This window comes from Echinococcus granulosus (assembly GCF_000524195.1).
Source record: "Echinococcus granulosus chromosome Unknown EG_S00007, whole genome shotgun sequence".
NCBI lineage: Eukaryota > Metazoa > Platyhelminthes > Cestoda > Cyclophyllidea > Taeniidae > Echinococcus > Echinococcus granulosus.
Window position 1 is genome coordinate 1713121 of NW_020170387.1, and position 18935 is coordinate 1732055.

At 42.4% G+C, this 18935-nt stretch overlaps 3 protein-coding genes across 3 annotated transcripts; 2 read left to right on the forward strand and 1 right to left on the reverse strand. All coding sequences in view use genetic code 11, as the record gives it.

Moving 5' to 3' along the window:
• Positions 1 to 765: 765 nt before the first annotated feature.
• Positions 766 to 4666, forward strand: EGR_01883 (Major egg antigen; the record flags this gene model as incomplete). Its single annotated transcript, XM_024491132.1, has 5 exons — positions 766 to 937; positions 2091 to 2293; positions 2496 to 2693; positions 3386 to 3512; positions 4419 to 4666. 5 exons carry the CDS (start codon positions 766 to 768, stop codon positions 4664 to 4666), a joined length of 948 nt encoding a protein of 315 aa, XP_024354588.1.
• A 224-nt stretch (positions 4667 to 4890) lies between these two features.
• Positions 4891 to 12134, reverse strand: EGR_01884 (Ras guanine nucleotide exchange factor; the record flags this gene model as incomplete). Its single annotated transcript, XM_024491133.1, has 13 exons — positions 4891 to 4941; positions 5448 to 5762; positions 6699 to 6958; positions 7195 to 7213; positions 7395 to 7664; positions 7750 to 8033; positions 8326 to 8557; positions 8727 to 8929; positions 9028 to 9274; positions 9608 to 9723; positions 11133 to 11261; positions 11347 to 11512; positions 11889 to 12134. The coding sequence occupies 13 exons, from the start codon at positions 12132 to 12134 to the stop codon at positions 4891 to 4893; spliced, it is 2538 nt and encodes an 845-aa protein (XP_024354589.1).
• A 2851-nt stretch (positions 12135 to 14985) lies between these two features.
• EGR_01885 (hypothetical protein) lies at positions 14986 to 15404 on the forward strand (the record flags this gene model as incomplete). The annotated part of the gene is made up of 2 exons (XM_024491134.1): positions 14986 to 15258; positions 15291 to 15404. The coding sequence occupies 2 exons, from the start codon at positions 14986 to 14988 to the stop codon at positions 15402 to 15404; spliced, it is 387 nt and encodes a 128-aa protein (XP_024354590.1).
• Positions 15405 to 18935: the final 3531 nt, after the last annotated feature.

Sequence of the window (18935 nt, forward strand, 5' to 3'; positions counted from 1 at the left end):
TCCCACTTTCAGGCTTCATTTATTGTATGATAAAACTAATATCTAGATAAAAAGTACTAAATACCTCGAACACTCTTGTTAGCCTAGTCATCAAACTGGGGTATTTCGCTTGTTGTCTAATGATTGGCAAATTAAGTGATGAGTTCTGTGGGAGATTTTCACTTTTTAAGGCACAAATGCCCTTACCGATAGATAATAGGACTACCAGATAAGACAATCCAAAGTCCTGTGCAACGGCTTCTGCTTTTATACGATTAGGGTTACTCCGCTTTACGTCGGTACAGGTTTATGTGTTATGGATCCATTTAATCCATTGTCTTAAGACTGCTTCAGATTTGTTGTCATTTGTGAAAGACGGGTAGAGTCCATTTCCCATTAGCTTCGCCTACTTTCTGGCTTATTCTTTTTAAGTCAGTAATTTTTTGCACCATCTAACATTTTTTGAGGAAAAATCTTACCAGTCTTTGTCATCATTGCTCTTTCAAATACGCTTCATGCTAATGTTCAGCTCTAATGCAATAAATCCATTCTTCCTAAATGATGGTGCGATAGGGACTAGATTATTCGAGCAAAAAAGACGTCTACGAATAAGTCATGTGTTTCTCGCCTAAGGAATATGCATGAAAGGTCATATGACACTCCTTCTAGAACAATCGTGCGTCACCATAGTTCCGCAAGAGCCAATCAGTTTTCACACTACCAAGGCTATTTAACTGGCGCTGAAGCACGTCCTTATGTTATTGCAGTGAGCTAGTTTTCATTGCAATGGAGATTCCAGTGCGAAGAGGCCACCGCTCAGGGGACAGGCAACTGGCTGTGAGGCATTCTAGTGGCGATCGAGACACCTCCCATGAGCGTGATTTTCCTATTTGTCCATTTACCGATCTCAATCGCCAATTCGACACAATGGAAAGGCAGCTTGCAGATTTCAAGGCTAGTGAATCTGCTACTTTTGTGTTGCGTCGCTCAACTTTTTATTTTTAAAACAATGAGATTGTATTTCACTCATTTCAAATCTGGACTCCACTTATTTTGTCACTTAATGGACACCTTCAGCGACCAGTAGTTAATGAATTCAGTGGCACGTTGATGCTACGATTGAAGTGAATTATGCATAGCCAAAATTTGAAATACCTAACTGATACATTTGACTTATACTATTAAGACATCGCTTTCGCTCCATCTGTTTAAACAAAAAATGATTAATGAAATCGATGCCTTTGTACTTAGGTTCTCATTCTTTCATTTAAAAAGTCTTTTTTGGGGTATAAGTCTTCGTTGAATATCGTTCGAACAGTATTTTAATGCATACACGTAAGTAGATTACTGTAACTGTATAAGGACTAACACTTTACGAAATGCCTTTTTTTGTTGTTCTCTTCATCTGGGTCAGTGGAACTCAGATTTTCCCTAACTAGTTTAAGCCATCGGTGCGATGAAATTCCAGAACTTAATGTGTGCGTGAGAATTTTGCCTTCACTATTGATATGAAATACTCTCCTATGAACCATCTATTAGCGATGGGTTGCTTTTTCCATGAGTGTCCATGAGTAGGGGTGCTGTTTGGGATTTTGCGTAAGTTTATATCATTTTTTTAACTTAAAGAGACGTTTCTCGAAGTATAATACTTCATTTCAATTTGTGGCTTCAAATCGCTTATTCGCCATGTAGGAGATGCATATGAATCAAATCTTTTTTTTTAAAATGAAACTCCGATTTAATGATCCTGATAGGCTGCTGTACTAAATTTCATAGGAACTAAAATCCATATGCTTGATCACTTGCTTTGCCTCAACACACGTGTGAAATGGTTGCTTCTCTTTCACATGACCGGTGAATTACTAGACGCCTTCATTGTTCAGGAGTGCTTAAATAAGCATGTTCAAGTCCGTGGAACTGAACAAAGTTAATGCTTCATCAATGCGTTTTGGTGAGATTCGAAAAAGGAATTGTTTCCTATGCTTTATTACCTACTCACTTAATGCACTCTGCGTCTCATTTGTACCTAGTCGCAAATAGTGTTTTGATTCTCGGCTCGTTGTAATTGATGCTGGTTGCTGATTTACCCTGTTCTTCTTCGTCAACTACAGTTATTTATTTTCAGCCCTTCGATGTGTTTCCTTCCTTTGGGGGCAGTGCGGGACCCTGGTTTACGCGCATCAATAATGAGATGCGAAGAGTCCATAACGAGATGATGAATTTCATGCGCGATTCAGGCATGCAATCAAACTTCGATGATTTCTGGCGCTTTCCCAGCATAAAAGATTGCTTCTCCAAGGATGAAAACGGGCAGGTAGTCATTACGTTCACATGGTAAATCTACCAGGCTTAGTGTGCAAGTTGTATTCACGAGGAAACTGGAGCAAGCGCCAACCTTTTAGGTTTACGTTTTATTTAGTCTTAAAAGTGCTAGTAAAACTGCTTCTCCCGGTATTGCAAGCAAACTTCTTAAGTCCGCTTCTTTCTAAAATGCAATTGTGTTTCATCTCTCGCAGACTTGGTTCAGGGCAAAGTTCGATCTCCAAGCGTTTAACCCGGAGGACATTGAAGTTAAAGTGGAAAACCAAACTCTCTCTGTCCACGCCAAGCACACTCAACGCGGGAATAACTCGTCCAGCGGACAGTACTTCTGCCGCGCCATGCTTCTGCCCGACGGAGTTTGCACAGAGGAGATCAAATCAAAGTTGGACAAGGTAACTACTGATCGGATTTGATTTTTTGGGCGAAGCCAGCGTATTTCCACTGCCAAGTGTCACTCTGAAACCGTTAGGCGTTCGCCGGTCTTCACAATTTTTATTCAATTTAATGTTTGGAACTGCATCAAGTTAGAATTTGCTGAAGCTTTTGCATACAGCAGAGTTTTCGCATCATACGATTTGTACTAATTTTCTGACTTGGTCATGCGACTAGGTGTACTATGTTAAGCGTAGGTGTGTCGTTTCTGCATCGCTTAGTCCTCATCGTCGCCCAGGAAAGTACGTAAACGAATCGTTTGGTGTGCACAAAATTCCGAGGTACTCTAGCAAAGCTTCGACAAACCAGTTGATTTGTGGGTGGCGCTTCACTCCAAAAAACCTTGGTCAATAACATTGGCAAATGAAGGAACTTGTGAAAAATAGGATTATTCTATCCGAAACACTGATATCTTTTTGAAGTCTGCATGCAAATGTGGCTCCAATTACTTGCCTTCCAAAGTGTGAACTATTAGAAACTAAGTAAGACTTCTTTAAATACATTTTGGCTTTAAATGAAGCAAGATTTTTGTTCTACTTGATGGATTTGACATAAAAGAACGAAGCCAATATCATTAGTCAATGAGAAGTATTTGTTCGGGAATTGAGTGCACTCTGAAGTTACACAAACCATGTCGCATTGTGTTGTTTAGAACGGAGTATTGACCGTGGAGGCGCCAGCTCCGGGCATCGAGGTGGAACGCCTGAGTCCGAGTCGGTCGACCCGCATTCCCATCGAGGAAGGTGGCTGTCGAAGACGATTCTATGACCGCAGTGTCGGTATGTATGACTAACTCCGATGGCAGCAACAGTGGTAACACCGGCAACATTGGCGACAGCACATGCTTGCCGAGCATTCTAACGCCTATCGTGGTGCCATCATTTCACTGGACCAGTCATTCACGTTCATCGTAACACCTGGACAACAGGCCCATCTCTGCACTCAATTTGACATTGCTTTCATTTGACTAAATTTTGCACTTAATGTGATTTTTCTTTATAGAAAACGACTTTCGTTTCATAACTGTTTGCTCGGTTTATATGCACTAACTCTTACGCGTTAAGACCACACTGCCCTAATGCTGTATTTCATATCGCACACTTTGACATACCCCCCCCCCCCCCCACCGGGTCTCATTCTTGCACCTGCCTTCAAAAAATAACTTCAAATTAAATCTTTCTCCTCATAATGAATGAAATCTATTCTCTAAGTAAATTCACGGCTCAAGGTGTTAAAATTAAACTAAGTCGAAATTGGGAGTGGTTTGTTGCGTGCGTCCCAAATTTTATACGAAGGACATGGCCAAGCAAACGAAGACAACTGATACCGTATAAAACCTATTTTCGGTAAACGCATGGAGAGGATGTCTAGGAAGATACACATTGGCAGATTCATCTAACATCCCAATTACTGCGTTCAGCTAAGGGAGTCATTGCATCCATCATGCCATCCACATTTAACCCCCGTCTTCCATTCGATTATAGGTCGCTTGAGGCCAAAGCATCGCAAAGGTAAATAATCGGCGCTTTCCCTCTTCATACAGAAAGACAGGCTCATAACTAACCATCAGTTGTGAGAAAGTACTGCAACAAGATAATCACATTAACACTATACAGCTTTTGGGATGATTTTTGGCAAATGTAGATACTGTGGTGCTCAATAACAATTTGAAAATTTCGCTGAAGCTCGAGAGGAATACGTCAGAGAAGACCAAAACGGCCTCCGATCACTGCACATAACGCTCCCAATTGACGGGATCTACGAGGGAAACCACCTTCACATTCAATGCAGCGGTGGCAAATTGGTAGTAGAGGGCGAAAGGGACGACAGCTACTTTTCCCGCTCCTTCCATGTTCCCTCCGATATTGATCCCGAGAGCCTCGATGCAAAGCTTTGCAATGGCGTTCTAACCATCACCGGCCCCATTCCGTAAAGTCACTATGCCGCACAATTTTTGTGGCAAAACTGCATACCTGATAACCCATACGTATGCTTTGTTTGAAGCTTATATTTTCGTAAAACCAAAAAATAGTATACCGCTGTGATTCTAGCGCCACAGTCCTCCAGAACCTCAAAAGCAGGGAGTCGACACAAAAAAAGTATACTCATACCATACAGCTATTTGGATAATAAGGGTTGTGTTATGAGTGAGGAGTACTAAATGCCAAATGTCATAAACCGCGCTATTGCCATGAGAATGCTTTTCACCTAAATTATGAAAAAAGCATCCATAAGGTGAGGGCAAAGATAACCAAAGAGAAAATGCAACTTCTGTATCACCTGTATAAGTACCATACTTCCTCATTAATAGAGTTTCCAAACAGTGCCAACAATAAACTTATTTAGGTGTTTTCGTAGTAATTTTAACAGAACACTGAAATGAGGTCACAGAGAGGAAGAAGTAGCTGAATCGAACGTTGAGTGCCCTGATGGTCTGAAGATAAATTTTTAGCAAAGATAATTGCATTCAGAAAAATTAATCCCTTCCATGTCGAACTTGGGTGCGGAACACATCGCTAAAATGGCCAAATTTCTTGATTTTAATGGCCACTAAGCCTCGCAAAAAGAGGCGGGGCTGAATAAGTTTCAGTACAAACGAAAGTGAAGAGTAAGTCGGGCCCAGAAGTTAGTTTGGATGAGAAATTGGGGAAGGTTGATGTAGAGCATTCATCATTTGATAATAAAAAGCCTTTGACACAGAAACTGCAACTAACTCTGTTGCGGAGACAAGGTTCCACCAATGAGGAAACGAAACTTGCCCAAACTTCGGTCACAGTGAAGAGAGTGAGCTGGTCCGCCAGACGCTGGCGGAGGCGGAGACCCTCCAGGAATTGGACAACCAAAGTGGAAGCGGTCTTGCGGAAGGCGGTCACCTCATCCCGTGTGTAAAAAGAATTCCCCTCTCCGCTCCACTCCACTTGCGAATGAACCATGAAATCGGACCTGCGGACAAGCCAGTTGACTCGTGGAAGGGACAGATAGTCCGGCGGCAGACGAACAAACAGGGGAGGCACCCGACAGGGCATCAACTAAAACACACAACTAATCGCTTCAAGCGCCCTATCCCTCATTCCTTGCTGGTGTTGGTGGGCAATTCAACACGTACACCACTTTAAAATGACCGAAGCTTTTGTATAATTATACCAATGTGACGCGGTGTTCATTTAAAGCTAAATTGCACACGATTATCTCATCTAGAAAATTCGGTGCTGCAGCACCCAGTCACACACAAAAGTCGGTCGAATGAGCCAACCATGAAGCCCTTTGATCAAACGAGCTGAAGTGAATTTACTGTAAATCCTAAAAGAATTGAAGATCAGTTCCAGCGATGGACAAAAGGCGCTATCAGAGGCAAATTACAATGAGGAGGTCCTTTGCGTTAATAAAAAAGTACAAAACCTTCAATGCCAACTATTCAAATCACACACTGTTCTCGCAAATTATTCGGTAGATGTTTATGAATGCTAATCGATCTGGGTGACTCGTTAAATTAGAGAAGCATACGTAGAATTAATTGCTAACTACAACAGACTTAAGCCTTAATTGCGCATTTGACGATGCAGAGGTATACGCACATTGGCCCTCACTTCATCGCACTCAGCACAAAGTCTTCATCTATGCATACGATGAGTCGTTTTAGCCATAAATTCAACTCTGTGTACCGAAAACCCACAGTAATGTAATTGCATGGATAATTACCTTACACTCTAATTGACATAAAACAAAATGTGTGAAAGGTGAACCAGTAAAGTGAACAATATATCTCTACAGATTAACTCAAGTGGCTTTGGCGTTCTGCTTGCCTTCTCATTAGATAACGCTAAAATGAAATGCAAATATGATCTGCTAATTCCAGTCATACATCCACTACCTAGCAACTAGCAAAGCAGTGCGCTTATAATTAATTTAAAAGGGTGTGAATTCGCAAAAGACAGTGGAGGAGAGCAGGCAAGCAATAAACTAACCTTGTCAGTAAATAGGACTTCCAGGTGGAGACTGCTGTTCCACTCCGCCAAATCGCGACAGGTGACGTGGTTCTCCATCTCCTCCATGCTAGGGTATGCCTCAGCGGACGATGTGGAACCTTGATGTGGATGAGCTAGTGAAATCTCCACCCCCTCAAGGCTCTCTCTGATACGACCCAACTCCTGCCTCAGTCGAGGATTTATATCCTCCATAGTGAGGTGTACATCCATTGATGATTTTCCACTGTACACAAGGCGGTCTACCACCAACGAAGATGTCAATTACTGTCGCACAAGAGACTGAAGTTTATCTCCTTTATTTGCAAAGACTTGTTTCCAAGAGTTCTGTTAAACTGAATTTTAAATCGTTCCAACTGCTCTTAAAGTTATGCATTTTTATCTCGGTTTCCACAGACATACTTAGAGCAAATGAGGAGCATTGACCAGCAGAAAAGCAAAGCACCATACAAGAGAAGCATGTACAAGACGAACATACCTTCAGCTCCGACATGAATCTGAAGTGAAAAAAGAAACATAAAATTGGGGCGAATCCACTTCACTTTGCCTTTTCTGTTGAACCTTGCAGCTGCCATCTACCACATAATATCCAGGTAAGTTATTTTCAGTGTTACTTAACACACTACTGCAATATGCATTAGTAGGAAGGCAGTTAGTTATAGAACAGGGAAAACATACAGGTACCTCCGCCATAGTCCGACGCTCTACACCACCAACTTTCGATCGTTTTGGGTCACACATTTGTCTGTCACCATCAGCACTACCAAAATCCCCCTCCACTTTCTCGCCTCCTCTTACACGCTTGCATCCAATGCGGAAGTTCATCTCGTCTTTCTCTGACGATTCCGCTTCGACCGCCACCTTCGCCACAGGCAGGGGACTTGGAAAAACATCCCGTGGTAGCACGTGACCTGTCGTCTCACGCAATTCGCGTGTCTCCTCTGATACCTACAAGGGGATCCGTTGGTGCTTATGAGGCCACTCATCCTACCTGGCCCGGCCATGCACGTGTGACCTAGTGTAATAAACCCACCTCGTTCATAGCCCGAGTGAAGCGCACTCTGCCCACCTGCTTCTCAAGAGTCATAAATTCCTTTGCTAGTTTGTCCATGGCAGCTTGAAAGGGGTCGGCAGGGGGCTGGTGAGCTTGTTCGGATGTCACTATCATTTGCTGTTGCTGCTGTTGCTGTTGCATGTGCCGAGCTGTGGCAGCTGCGGCAGCGGACTGAGACGTCATTTGGCCAGGATATGGACATATTCCGGCTTCCGGAGGGTCCACTGGTTGCGACAAAAGGGAATTTAGGCTAGAAGATGTAGCTGCTAAAACAGTAACAAAAAATGGACATTTGAGAAACATTATCACTATCTCGTCCTTCTGAAAAACTATTACTTTTCTTGACTCCAACTTTCAGCCTCACGTTAAAAGAAATGATATCAATGCTTGTTTTTCAGTCAAAATGAATTGGCCTTTCAATGGAATAGCGGAGAATGTGTTCAAAGAAATGACTACAAAGTTTAATTATAACAAAATCTTCACAGTACCACTAGCAAATTTACCCTAAAATTAACTGACTGTGTTAGATGGCTGTATGTGCAAAATAAAATGTACCAATGGTGGGTCGAATTCCAGGGGGCACGAAGCGTTGGGCTTGAGCTACTCGCTTTTGGGCAAGCAACTTTTGAGGCGCCTCTTCTGAAACTGCACCACTGCTGCCAACAACAACAACACCCTGGTGTTGTTGCTGTTGGGCCGTACGCTTTTGGAGAAGATGGAATGGATCCTGTTGAAGCTGACGAATAAACATTTCAATCCGTCCCATATTTTGCGGTGGAATTTTGTCCTAAAAAGCAAATGAAACATCGGTTAAGACGAAAAATAATTGAACTCTGAAATAGTATGAAACATGGCTTTTAGGTTTCTTTAACTAAATAGTCGGGCCTTATTACGTTAATCGACAAAACTGTCGCCTGTTTCAAAAGGCGCTGTCCCCAGCGCACTGAACCACTCACTCTTTCGAGAAGGGCTTTGAGTTGATGATAGTTTTTCATATCCGCATCCGGCTGATGAATGCGAACTTGCTGCATTGCACTTTCCAGCACCATTAAGTACCGCTGCTGCTGTTGCTGCTGCTGCTCCGGTGTGGCCGGTCCGGCAGCACCGGATGGCGTCGCCGTCGCCGTTGTCAAGGTGTGGATTACCTGAGTTCCAGCAGCTAACATACAAACACGAGTGGAGATTAAAGTGGGGAAAAGCGGTTAAAAGAAAGATAAGATGATCACGGCTCGTTAGTTGCAATGCCACAGTACTCACCGTGTTCGCCGGGCTGTTGGCGTTGTGGCTGGACCATGGCGTTCGTTGCTGACCTAGTTGCCGTCTGGCTCCCGCCGCCACCTTGTGAGACAAGCGTTTGTTGGGAGGAGGGGATGATTTTCATGGTAGGGCCATTCGCACGAGGCTGCGGTACCACCATTCGTTGCTGCTGCTGGGTTTCCGCTGAAATGAAGTGTTGCTGCGGGCTCACCTGCACTTGGTTCGGCTGCGTCACTAGATGCATGGCCTGGGAAAGTACCAACAATCGACCCCGTAGTGGCTTGTTCCACTCAGCTGAGAATTTCATAATCAAAGTGGGCCAACAATGCTTAGCCATTTAATAGTGTGCAAGCTATGCACAAATCGCGGAGGGCAGGAGAGGCAAAACGTAGCAGGACTACGAAACAACAACAATTTTCTCGATGCTGTCTAATTGAAAGAAGCAGCATCAAGTAATTCTTGTTTACTTACTAACGTGGGGTCTACTTCCCTAAAACACTAGGCAGTCTAACTAGGAATGTGTGGTTTGAATGATCATAAAGCTAATGGTAATAATAGGGCGCTTGGATGAGAGACGCACCGATGCGTTGTTGTTGTTAGAGATGAAGCGAATGGGAGCATTGGAATTGGAGACTGGCGATTGAACACTGGGTGCACCAACACGCAGTGTGGTGCCATAGACGGGCTGTTGAACACCTTTAAAGCAAAGGGTCAAGGTGATAAGACAATAACTACGTGAATACTTCTACAGATACCTATGCATAAAAAGATGCTGGAACGGCAAGGGTGAACATATCTGTGGTGGTTATAGTAAACCCAAACAGATATGAGGCTTTACAGACAAAAAAGGGTTCTACATAGCGACAGCAAAACATCTACGTCCCATATGCATGCGCTTGACACCGTTGCAGCCGCCGAGTGAAAGCGGATGTTATCATTTTTACGACTTTTCATAAAGATCAAAGCAAATTTGCACTAACGTAACACCTTTCCGTGCATGCAGTAGCTAATAGTAACAAGCCCTCCACTCAAGTGCATTAGTCTATTCGTCCAGATGCCTTTTGTGAACCAAGTTTCAATGGACAAATCAATGCACATTGCCTATTTACAAACAGAGTAGTCTGCTATGCGGTCGAACGAACCAAGCCAAACACATCAGATGAAAAGGAGCACAAAAGTAGTGGGAAAGTGGGATTAGGCAAACACAGGAAGCGGGAACGGCCTGAGCAGTAGCGCAGAAAACTAACCTTGGATGATCACTGTAATCACGGCACAAACGGAAAAAAAAGTAACATAGAAACGGATAAATTTGTGATCAAATGTAGTGAGACATAAAAAGGAGCACTTCAAATGCACAGCGGAATGAACACTACGTCGGCCGAATTAAAAGTAGAGCCATTGCACCAGCAATTCTACGGCAACTCGTGTATGCAAGATCTTTAACTCCAATTTCGCATGATTTCGCGGAGCACGTAAAGCCAAGTAAAGCTTTCGGTGATGTGCATGTGTACACACCCACACGCAAGGTCAGGCTTAACATATGAGACCACCATCCAGGAAAGGTTTCTGTGTTAATCAATGAGACTTTGCCTTTTATAATGCTCGGCCAACCGAAAATCAAGCTGAGTTCAGGGTTTTAAAGAGCGGGTTATTAAAATAATGTTAAGAGAAAGGAAGACAACGCTTTCAATATGCATAGGTCAATGGACACGATTAATGATCGTTACTAAACATAAAGGTACTGAGAATGCAAGCAAATCTAAAATCATTTTTACCGAAAAAATCATCTAGGAAACATATGTACGAGTGATTTTAAAAAAAGTGGTATTGCTGTTAACAGAGACACGCATGAGGGCAAAATATGTTTAGAAAATTGGAATGAATCTACTAGAGTGAGTATGTCAGCACACCATAAGGCAACCAGGCAATAATTTCACACCAAAATGTTTAGAATACTAAATGGTCAAGATTCACTATGCTAGAAGGCAATGCAAGAATGCCGAGAATACAAGGAAAATAGGCCCACAAAGTGGAAGAAACCCTACCAGAACGTCGTCTCATCTGGCCTAAAAAAGGTAAGCAATCGTAGTAATAAGCACGCTCACCTTCGATGGTCATCAAAGGCAGTATGTAACAACAAGCGGACCTCCTTAATTCCGAAGAACTACTTACCAGGAGCTCCCATTTGAAATATCGGCATTGTTGGCAGATGTGCATTACCCTGCTGCCCATAACTACAATGGTGATAAGAGAGGTTTCGGTGTAAGGGCTCTAGATCTCTCAAATAGTCTAATCCTTCCTATCGGCGCTAATCATAACGTAGAACTCGCCTCGTGACCATGGATCTTTGTTGATCGATCATCCCCACTTGCATGCCATGACCCGCATCAGTCGTCATATAGGCCGTTTGTGCTTGCGACTGCGGTTGTAACATGCCCTGGGATATCACATGAACTTGTTGGGGCATTTGTCCACCCGCAGGCATCTACGAGAAATGATAGCGAAGGGATTTGTATGAAACAACGGTTTGGAATCAATTACTAGGAACAAATAGACATTGTGTCCCATGATTGTGCCCCAAATTCTACCAATGGAGGTGACATTCAATTACGGAAAAACGAAAGTCGTAAAAGAGGGCCAAGTAGTTTAAGACATGAGCTCCGAGTAGAAAATAGAACAAACTTACAGACGCGATATAGAGAAAAGCAGACTCATGTGGGAAAAAGACATAAACCGTGCCCCAAAAGCAGATTTGAGGCTCATCTCAGTAACGATGAGAAGACGAAAAAGTTCAGGACTATTATTTGAAAAACACGTTTTACCTTAGTATCTCTGATTGGAAAAAATGCTCTTATTCTTACTCGAGTCTGTCCTCCAACGAAGGGTGTGACGGGTTTGTCTACAGCCAGTTGACCTGTCTTTGCAATTTGAGGTCGTTGCATACAAACGATATTTGGCGCTTGAGGCATGTGTACCGACATTGTGTGATGAATAACCGGTTGTGGTCTCATTTGTGATTGCATTGGAGGCTGCATTTGGGAAAGTTGCACTTGCGATGGAGCACCCAAATGGATTTGTGGCTGACCATCAGGACCATTACTGGACATTTCGTATACCTTTAAGAAGCATATAACACACTAGCTACTTTTGTTTATATCAAACAAGTGCCAAGCAGAACCTACGCACACTAACGCAACCAATCCTACCTAAGCTAACACCACCAACTCAAAGTGCGCGGCGAGAAGTTTGTTAAGTAAAAGATGTTTTGTTTCGAAGGTACAATTAACATAAAGCCAACTTTTTAATCTCTTGTTCCTTTACATTTGGAGTTAAAGTTTCAGCTGAATATGCCCATAAGTTTGTGCATGTAAAGGTAGGGATTCTGAATTTGGTACTATTGTGCTTCCCTGGCCCGCCTCGAAGTCGTGATAAGTCAGAGCCCGAAGACCGTGGCGTGGACTAAGAGTACAATCAATAAACGCCAAAACGTCCGCGTGGCTAAAAGCCTAGTTAAACAAGGTGTCAAATCACCACTTTAACCCTAGTTTAGTCTCATATTTCTGCGTACAATTATATTCCACTCTTTCGTGTTTCAAAGTGCTGTTGACATCCAGCATGGCAAGAAAGGTCGCGATAAACATATATAGTAGCTAGAAACAACAATTACACGAATTAATTTGTTAGTAATCACAGGCTAGAACCATTCAGTTGACATTTCTTTCCAAAGTGGAACGCTGTGTAAACCTATCCACTAGTATTATTTCATTTGTAAGTAACTGACTTCTCAAAAATCAGTCAATATTTTTCCTCATACTATCTCTCAAATTGATTATTTGTTACCTAATAAGAGCAGATTAATCTGAGGATAATATATGCGCCTTAAAGTCACTTGCAGGTACCCAAAATCACCTATCCCGGTCAGGTGCATGTCGACCATTTCCGGTTACCTGAAACCCCACCGCACTACTCCTTATCCACCAAATTCCGGCCAGTCACCTCAACAATCCATTAACAACTCAAAAGTAGTCACTGGCTATTTACACGGCTTCCTCTACTCTCTCTATTGGTCTTCGAAGACAAAATTTTTCATAGAACGTAAATCGAGTCCTCAATCTTGTGCAAATGACTGAGTTTAGACTGTGAAATTAACGATGACCACCCTCCATCCAATCATTTGCTTTGGGTACAAACAACGCTAGTAACTACTCCAGCTTCCGAAGATGAGAATAAATGAAATGCTACCAAAGTGCTGGTGATATTGGTGGGTACTACATTGCGCTATAAGACTAAAAGCTTAGGCCAAAACACAGGCACGATCCGTGGATCACGTCAGACTTAAACATTGTTTACTCACTTCGTGGTAAAGTGGATCAGGACCAAGTTGAAGAGGAGGCAATTTCACTGTTAGTAAACGTCATCTCCCCAACCTGTTGATGAATTTCGCGACTGCCGCCTGGAATAGGCCGCATCAAACCAAGTGGGAAATCGCTTATGTTAGGGGACCGGTGTCTCGTGTTCGCCTTAGCCATCCTGCGTTTTCACTGCCTGAGCAATCTGAACTGCTTCCATTCTCTTTCGACTTACTAACCTGACTGATAGCTGCTACTAACATGAACCCATACGCTCTCACTACCCGCGCACGCGCTAACATAAGCCTCTCGCCTTCTGCTTGCTCATGGACAGGGTTATGTGGGATTTCATGTCTGGGAGCACAGCCAGATTACAACAGTGGTGACGCACTTTAGAAGGGCCTCAAAATGCTCTAAAGCCTAAAAATTTCAGTCTACTTCTTCACCCGAACAAGAGTAACAACCCATTAGACCTTTTGCCAATAATGTTTCGAAGTTTTACCACGAATCAGATTCCAGATCCGCGTTTAAACCTTGGTCTGAAATTTAACAAGCCGACGCTGAGTGCTGATGGGAAGCTCAATTGCTGCCACGAAAGCGTCAAACAACTGAACAGGAGAGGCTCTAATTATTGAAATCGCCAAAAGACTTAAGTTTTGATGGTGGGATCAGTGTTTATTTTGCTCTGCAAACGCACGAAAGTTGGCTAGATGCAGTGATGTTGATTGGTGACCAATGCAGAAGGAGTCGGTCGTCAGTGCCAATACTCAAAGCCTAGGGAGACGACCTACAACAAATTAAAATCTCATTATCTTGTCTTCCAGGTAAAGTCGAATAAGGCAATCGAGTACCAACACTTGCTCAATTTTGATCATGCTGCTGCCACTGTCGAAACCAACTGCGAGGCCTCTTTAAGCCGTGTCAGTGAGGTGGTATGTCAAAACCAAATAGCAACCAATATCTCTGTTACCCAGGTTTCAAGCTCATCCACATCTGCTCACTGAAAGTGCAACGAGTGGAATTTTTCGGCTATTTCCGTTTAATAAACAGCGATCCCAGAAATGTTACAGATGAGAACCCAAATAACGCTGTCGTCAGAGGCTTGTCAAATTTCAGACCCGGCCAACAAAGCGAATGCAGAAAAGTACCCGAGCTTTCCTTGTGCTAATCAAGTTTAACGTACCCAAGCACCACAAGATGTACGTCACTTTGTCTATCAATAACATTTCGAAGAAATTATAATGGACATCGCCTTCAACACGAGTATCGTATCGATAAATACATGGGTGACTATTGAGTGGACACCTACAAAACCAAGTGTCCGTCTGTCAATTACAGCTTCGGGATCAAGGATTCAGCTGACTGATGAGATCTGATGATAAGTCTCAGTCAAAAACTCTCACTTGAATGGTATACGCTATTTGACCTACCAACCCAGCTTGAATGACCTCAGTCTTGATCAGAATTAAAGCCTCATGTTCAGTTAAATCCTTTAGACCTCAGGGTAAGAAGCCCCGTTGCAAAGACCTGACTGAATGCGCCGACGACCAAACCAACTCTTTATGAAATTAGTACCCCCAAATTTTTAGTCTGATTCTCGGCTCGTGTGATGAAATCAGACCCACCGTGGTCTTGTGTTCGAATTCGATACTGGTGTCTCTGGAGAAAACAGGGACTAGAAAGGCTGCAAATGGGAGGCGTTCTGAAGCCTGCAAAGTTTCCAGTATGGTTTGCTCTAATGGCAATCGTCAAAAACTTAGCAGAAAGTTCAGACTATGAGCTATTTTATTATAGTGGATCCATCGTACTACTAGAGGATCACCACTGCTCATTAGCAGTCCCAAAAGATCTATTCTTCGGACTGAACGGAGGTCGGTACTTCGTGAAAGTGGAACCTTTGGACGCCTTATTCAGATTGAGGTCACCGAAAAGTCCTTGGAGTCCTCGATGATCAACATACCTCCTGGACTGTTTCAGCACACGAGTTGCACAGTTGGTATCGAAACTGGTCCAGCCACATTTCGGTAGATCATGGACACCATGCTGCACGATGTGGGAGGCGGCGCAGCCTATTTGAGTGATATCATCAAAACAGGTTCAGAGCGAAATTAACTGATTCAACAAATAAAGTACGCCCTTGATTGAATGAAAGATGATAGATACCATCTACACGAAGTCGAATGTCTCTCATTTGGATTCCGTGAAGCATGTGGGGCTAACAACCGATAAATACGGATGGATGTCAGACCCGTTGGATGTCGAAACCATCAAGAAAAATGCTATTATTCAAAAACGGTGATTCACTGCGATCCTTTTCGGCCGGCAGTGTAGGACATTTGTGGTCGGCTTAATCAATTTCTCACAAAGTGTCATTGGTAGATTGAATATTGGCAGCCCTTTCAGATGATGACTCATTACGACATCCAGTCGAGCATCTTTCTTGCTTCAGATGCATCGAATTAGGGATTTGGATGGAGTCATCTCTCACACCTTCTCCTGATGGAAAGAAAAGGGTGGTGGCTTATGCTCCTTATTCTCTGATGGCAGTGGAACAGAACTACAGCCAGACTAAAGAAGAGGCTCTGGCTACAGCAGCTACTGTGACCGAATTGTACAAGATGTTATTTAGATGACATTTCACAATGCTTACAGCTCGTAATGTCCCTTTCATTCATTTTAAGATCAAAAAGAACATTTTTGCAAATAGCATTTCCTAAAATGATAACGGGGATGGGTGGTTGTATTGCTTGGCTACGATTGCACTGTCCACCAATAAACAATTGATAGAATGCTGGTGCTCTAAAAGGTTTAATGAAAGAACGTCAAGAGAAACAGGAAGACTCTATTAGCAAGCTTGAATCGGAGCCAGCTGGTGCAGTTGCTGCAGATGTTAGAGAACTTCCCCGGATCCTTGTCTAAGTCAAGACACAACTAGGCCACAACACCCTGTATCCGTCCATGCTTGTTCATCCCCAATCAAATGCAGGAATGTTTGCGCTAAGAAGCAGTTTAAACTATGGTTGTCATCGAACTGTTTGCAAAAATCGGAGTCGGCATAACTGTTGATATGACCGTACACAAATGTGCAAACACAAATTAGTATAGTGGAGAAAGTCTCTTTGTCCACGGGTTTTGTGGTGGAAAGTGAGAAATTGAAGCCGATGAATAGAGACCAAATTATCTATGGAAAATTTGGGGTCAACATGGATTACAATATTTTCGTAGTTATGATTCCTGATTTGAAGGGCAACTTTCCAATAAGGAAGTGGTACAGTTAAATAATTTTGAACCACCTAAGGCGGTATAGACTAAGCAGACCCTATCATCCCCCTCGTAAGAACAGATTCCCACTCTATGTGCTTCTGTTTTAAAGAATGACTCAATTTACGTTGAGATCCTATTGCAGCTGTGTAGGCTAATGGAACAACAGTACCCTAATGGGGCTACATACCACCACCGAGTAAGCCCTTGTGCGCTCTTTCCTTGCACCTTCCAATTGGTGATATAGATCTTCGATGGAATGCTTTCCGTTTGCACGAATTTGGAAACTATGACCATGAAATTTGTTTCTCACTTTCATTCTTATTGACATTTTTAAGGAACGTATTTTCGGGGATTGGACTTAGCTAAAATCAAATTTAGCCTGTTAATGCGGTACATCACGCCTCCAATTTTATTGCAGTGGAGCGCAAGAAGCCTCATTCCAATATTTTCCAATGGTTTTGATTTGCAAGTACTGTTTCCACATTTCGATTTCACAAAGTGGCAAATCGAATTTACCATGAAACGTACAAAGCATTAGCACTAACGACAATTATGACAGCAATTGTAGTGATTTGACATAATTGAATATATGGGATCTTCGGTCTTTGCAGGTTTTGCATTCACTTGACTACTAGGGTCGTGTCTATAGGCCCTCTGTATGTTGAATTCTAGGACTTACCTGCATACCCAAAAAGCGCCCTCATTTTTGAACTTCTGGAAGTTTTTGTTTTGGTAATTCCTTTCTTACCTAATTCTCGACCATTCTAGAACTCTTTAAGACTTGCACCCTAATGAAGTTCTCCTCCTTGACCTAGATTATGCGAATCATGTACTTGTATTAATAATCAATTTAAAATTAAGGCCGCACGAAATGCTACAAAATCGTGAGGATAGTAACCATCCAGCCAGCAGTTGCGTACACGAGCCCTGGCCTTCTAGCGTACTCCCATTATCAACGTTAGAGATCCTTGTACTAAAATCTACCTCATGATTACTCTAATTGGAATCTTGAAAGTGACCATTCTGACACCGATCTTCCACGCTGATATGGGTTAGTAAGACTTGCGAGAAAACGTCAAAAGCTACATAACACAATCTTTTCCCCATTAAAGTTTAGCTGACGTCTGGATTGAAGTAATCACTGGAAAGCAGTTATGGATTTGGCCTTCTTTTTAATCAAGTAATAAGTGCCAAAAATGGTATCTTTTCCGCTACACGTGCTACTAAAAGCACTATTATGTCCATCATAGAGGTTTATGACATCCACAAATGAAATAAAATTAACGATGTGATAAACTGGAATACTAAATGTGTTATAGCAGTGGGAAATATACCTTTACGTAAGATGCAGCTACCATACTCGGGTCGTGTGTAGTAGAAACTTTTACAATGTCCTATTAATGTTATGAGACGGATTTTAAAAAGGTTTCTTAAAGAGCTTCTTTGAATGATAAAGTAAATTAAATTTATCAAGTAACTTCTACAAAACTGTATTAGTTGACGAGCAGATGTATAAAACCAATTTCATGGATATATTTTGGAAGCATCACATTTATTACCATAAAGGCGTTTAAGTAGTACGTAGTCTCAAACAGGCAATAAAAAATCTCATTCTAGAATACAGACTAATGTAAACGAATAAACCGTTTGACATCAATCATCTGTCTTCTCATTTCCATGTTAGATTAGTTAAATAACTCATTTCCTTTCATTCACCACCTCATATTTTTTTACTGACACTAAGATGATAATGCGATGCATTCTTATAATCGTGACTGGCCACCAACACAGGGTCACTGACAGTCGCAGTTGAAAGGGGGACCAGTGTTTTATATCCATTGGCAATTACCAACTTTGTGATTTCCCTTATGCCAAGTATTTATGAACCCTAGTTTTCCTTCCTTTTCCTTCTATGCTGTGATAAATTGTCATTATCCCTTAAGGTGAAACATGGGGTGTGATTTTTGAAAGGATTGAACAGACGCATGCATGATTTAAACAAGCACCACAAATTTTACCAACATTACTTAGAAATGCTCACTGCCATCCAAATTGGAGGAGAATAATTTGGAGTTTTGGAGGCAATCACATAATGCGGCGCACTCATTGATTCACCTTGCAAAAGTAGCGAGAAAGGCGTATTTATGTGGAAATCAGCTTAGAGCAGATTAGCAACTTGACTTGAGTGAGAACCTCATGCAGCACAAGCATCAAAATTTCAAATTGCTGATTCCTTCCGCATATTAGGCCCCCCCTCTAAAACACACCTTGGTCCTTCGCTCTCTCCCATTCCAC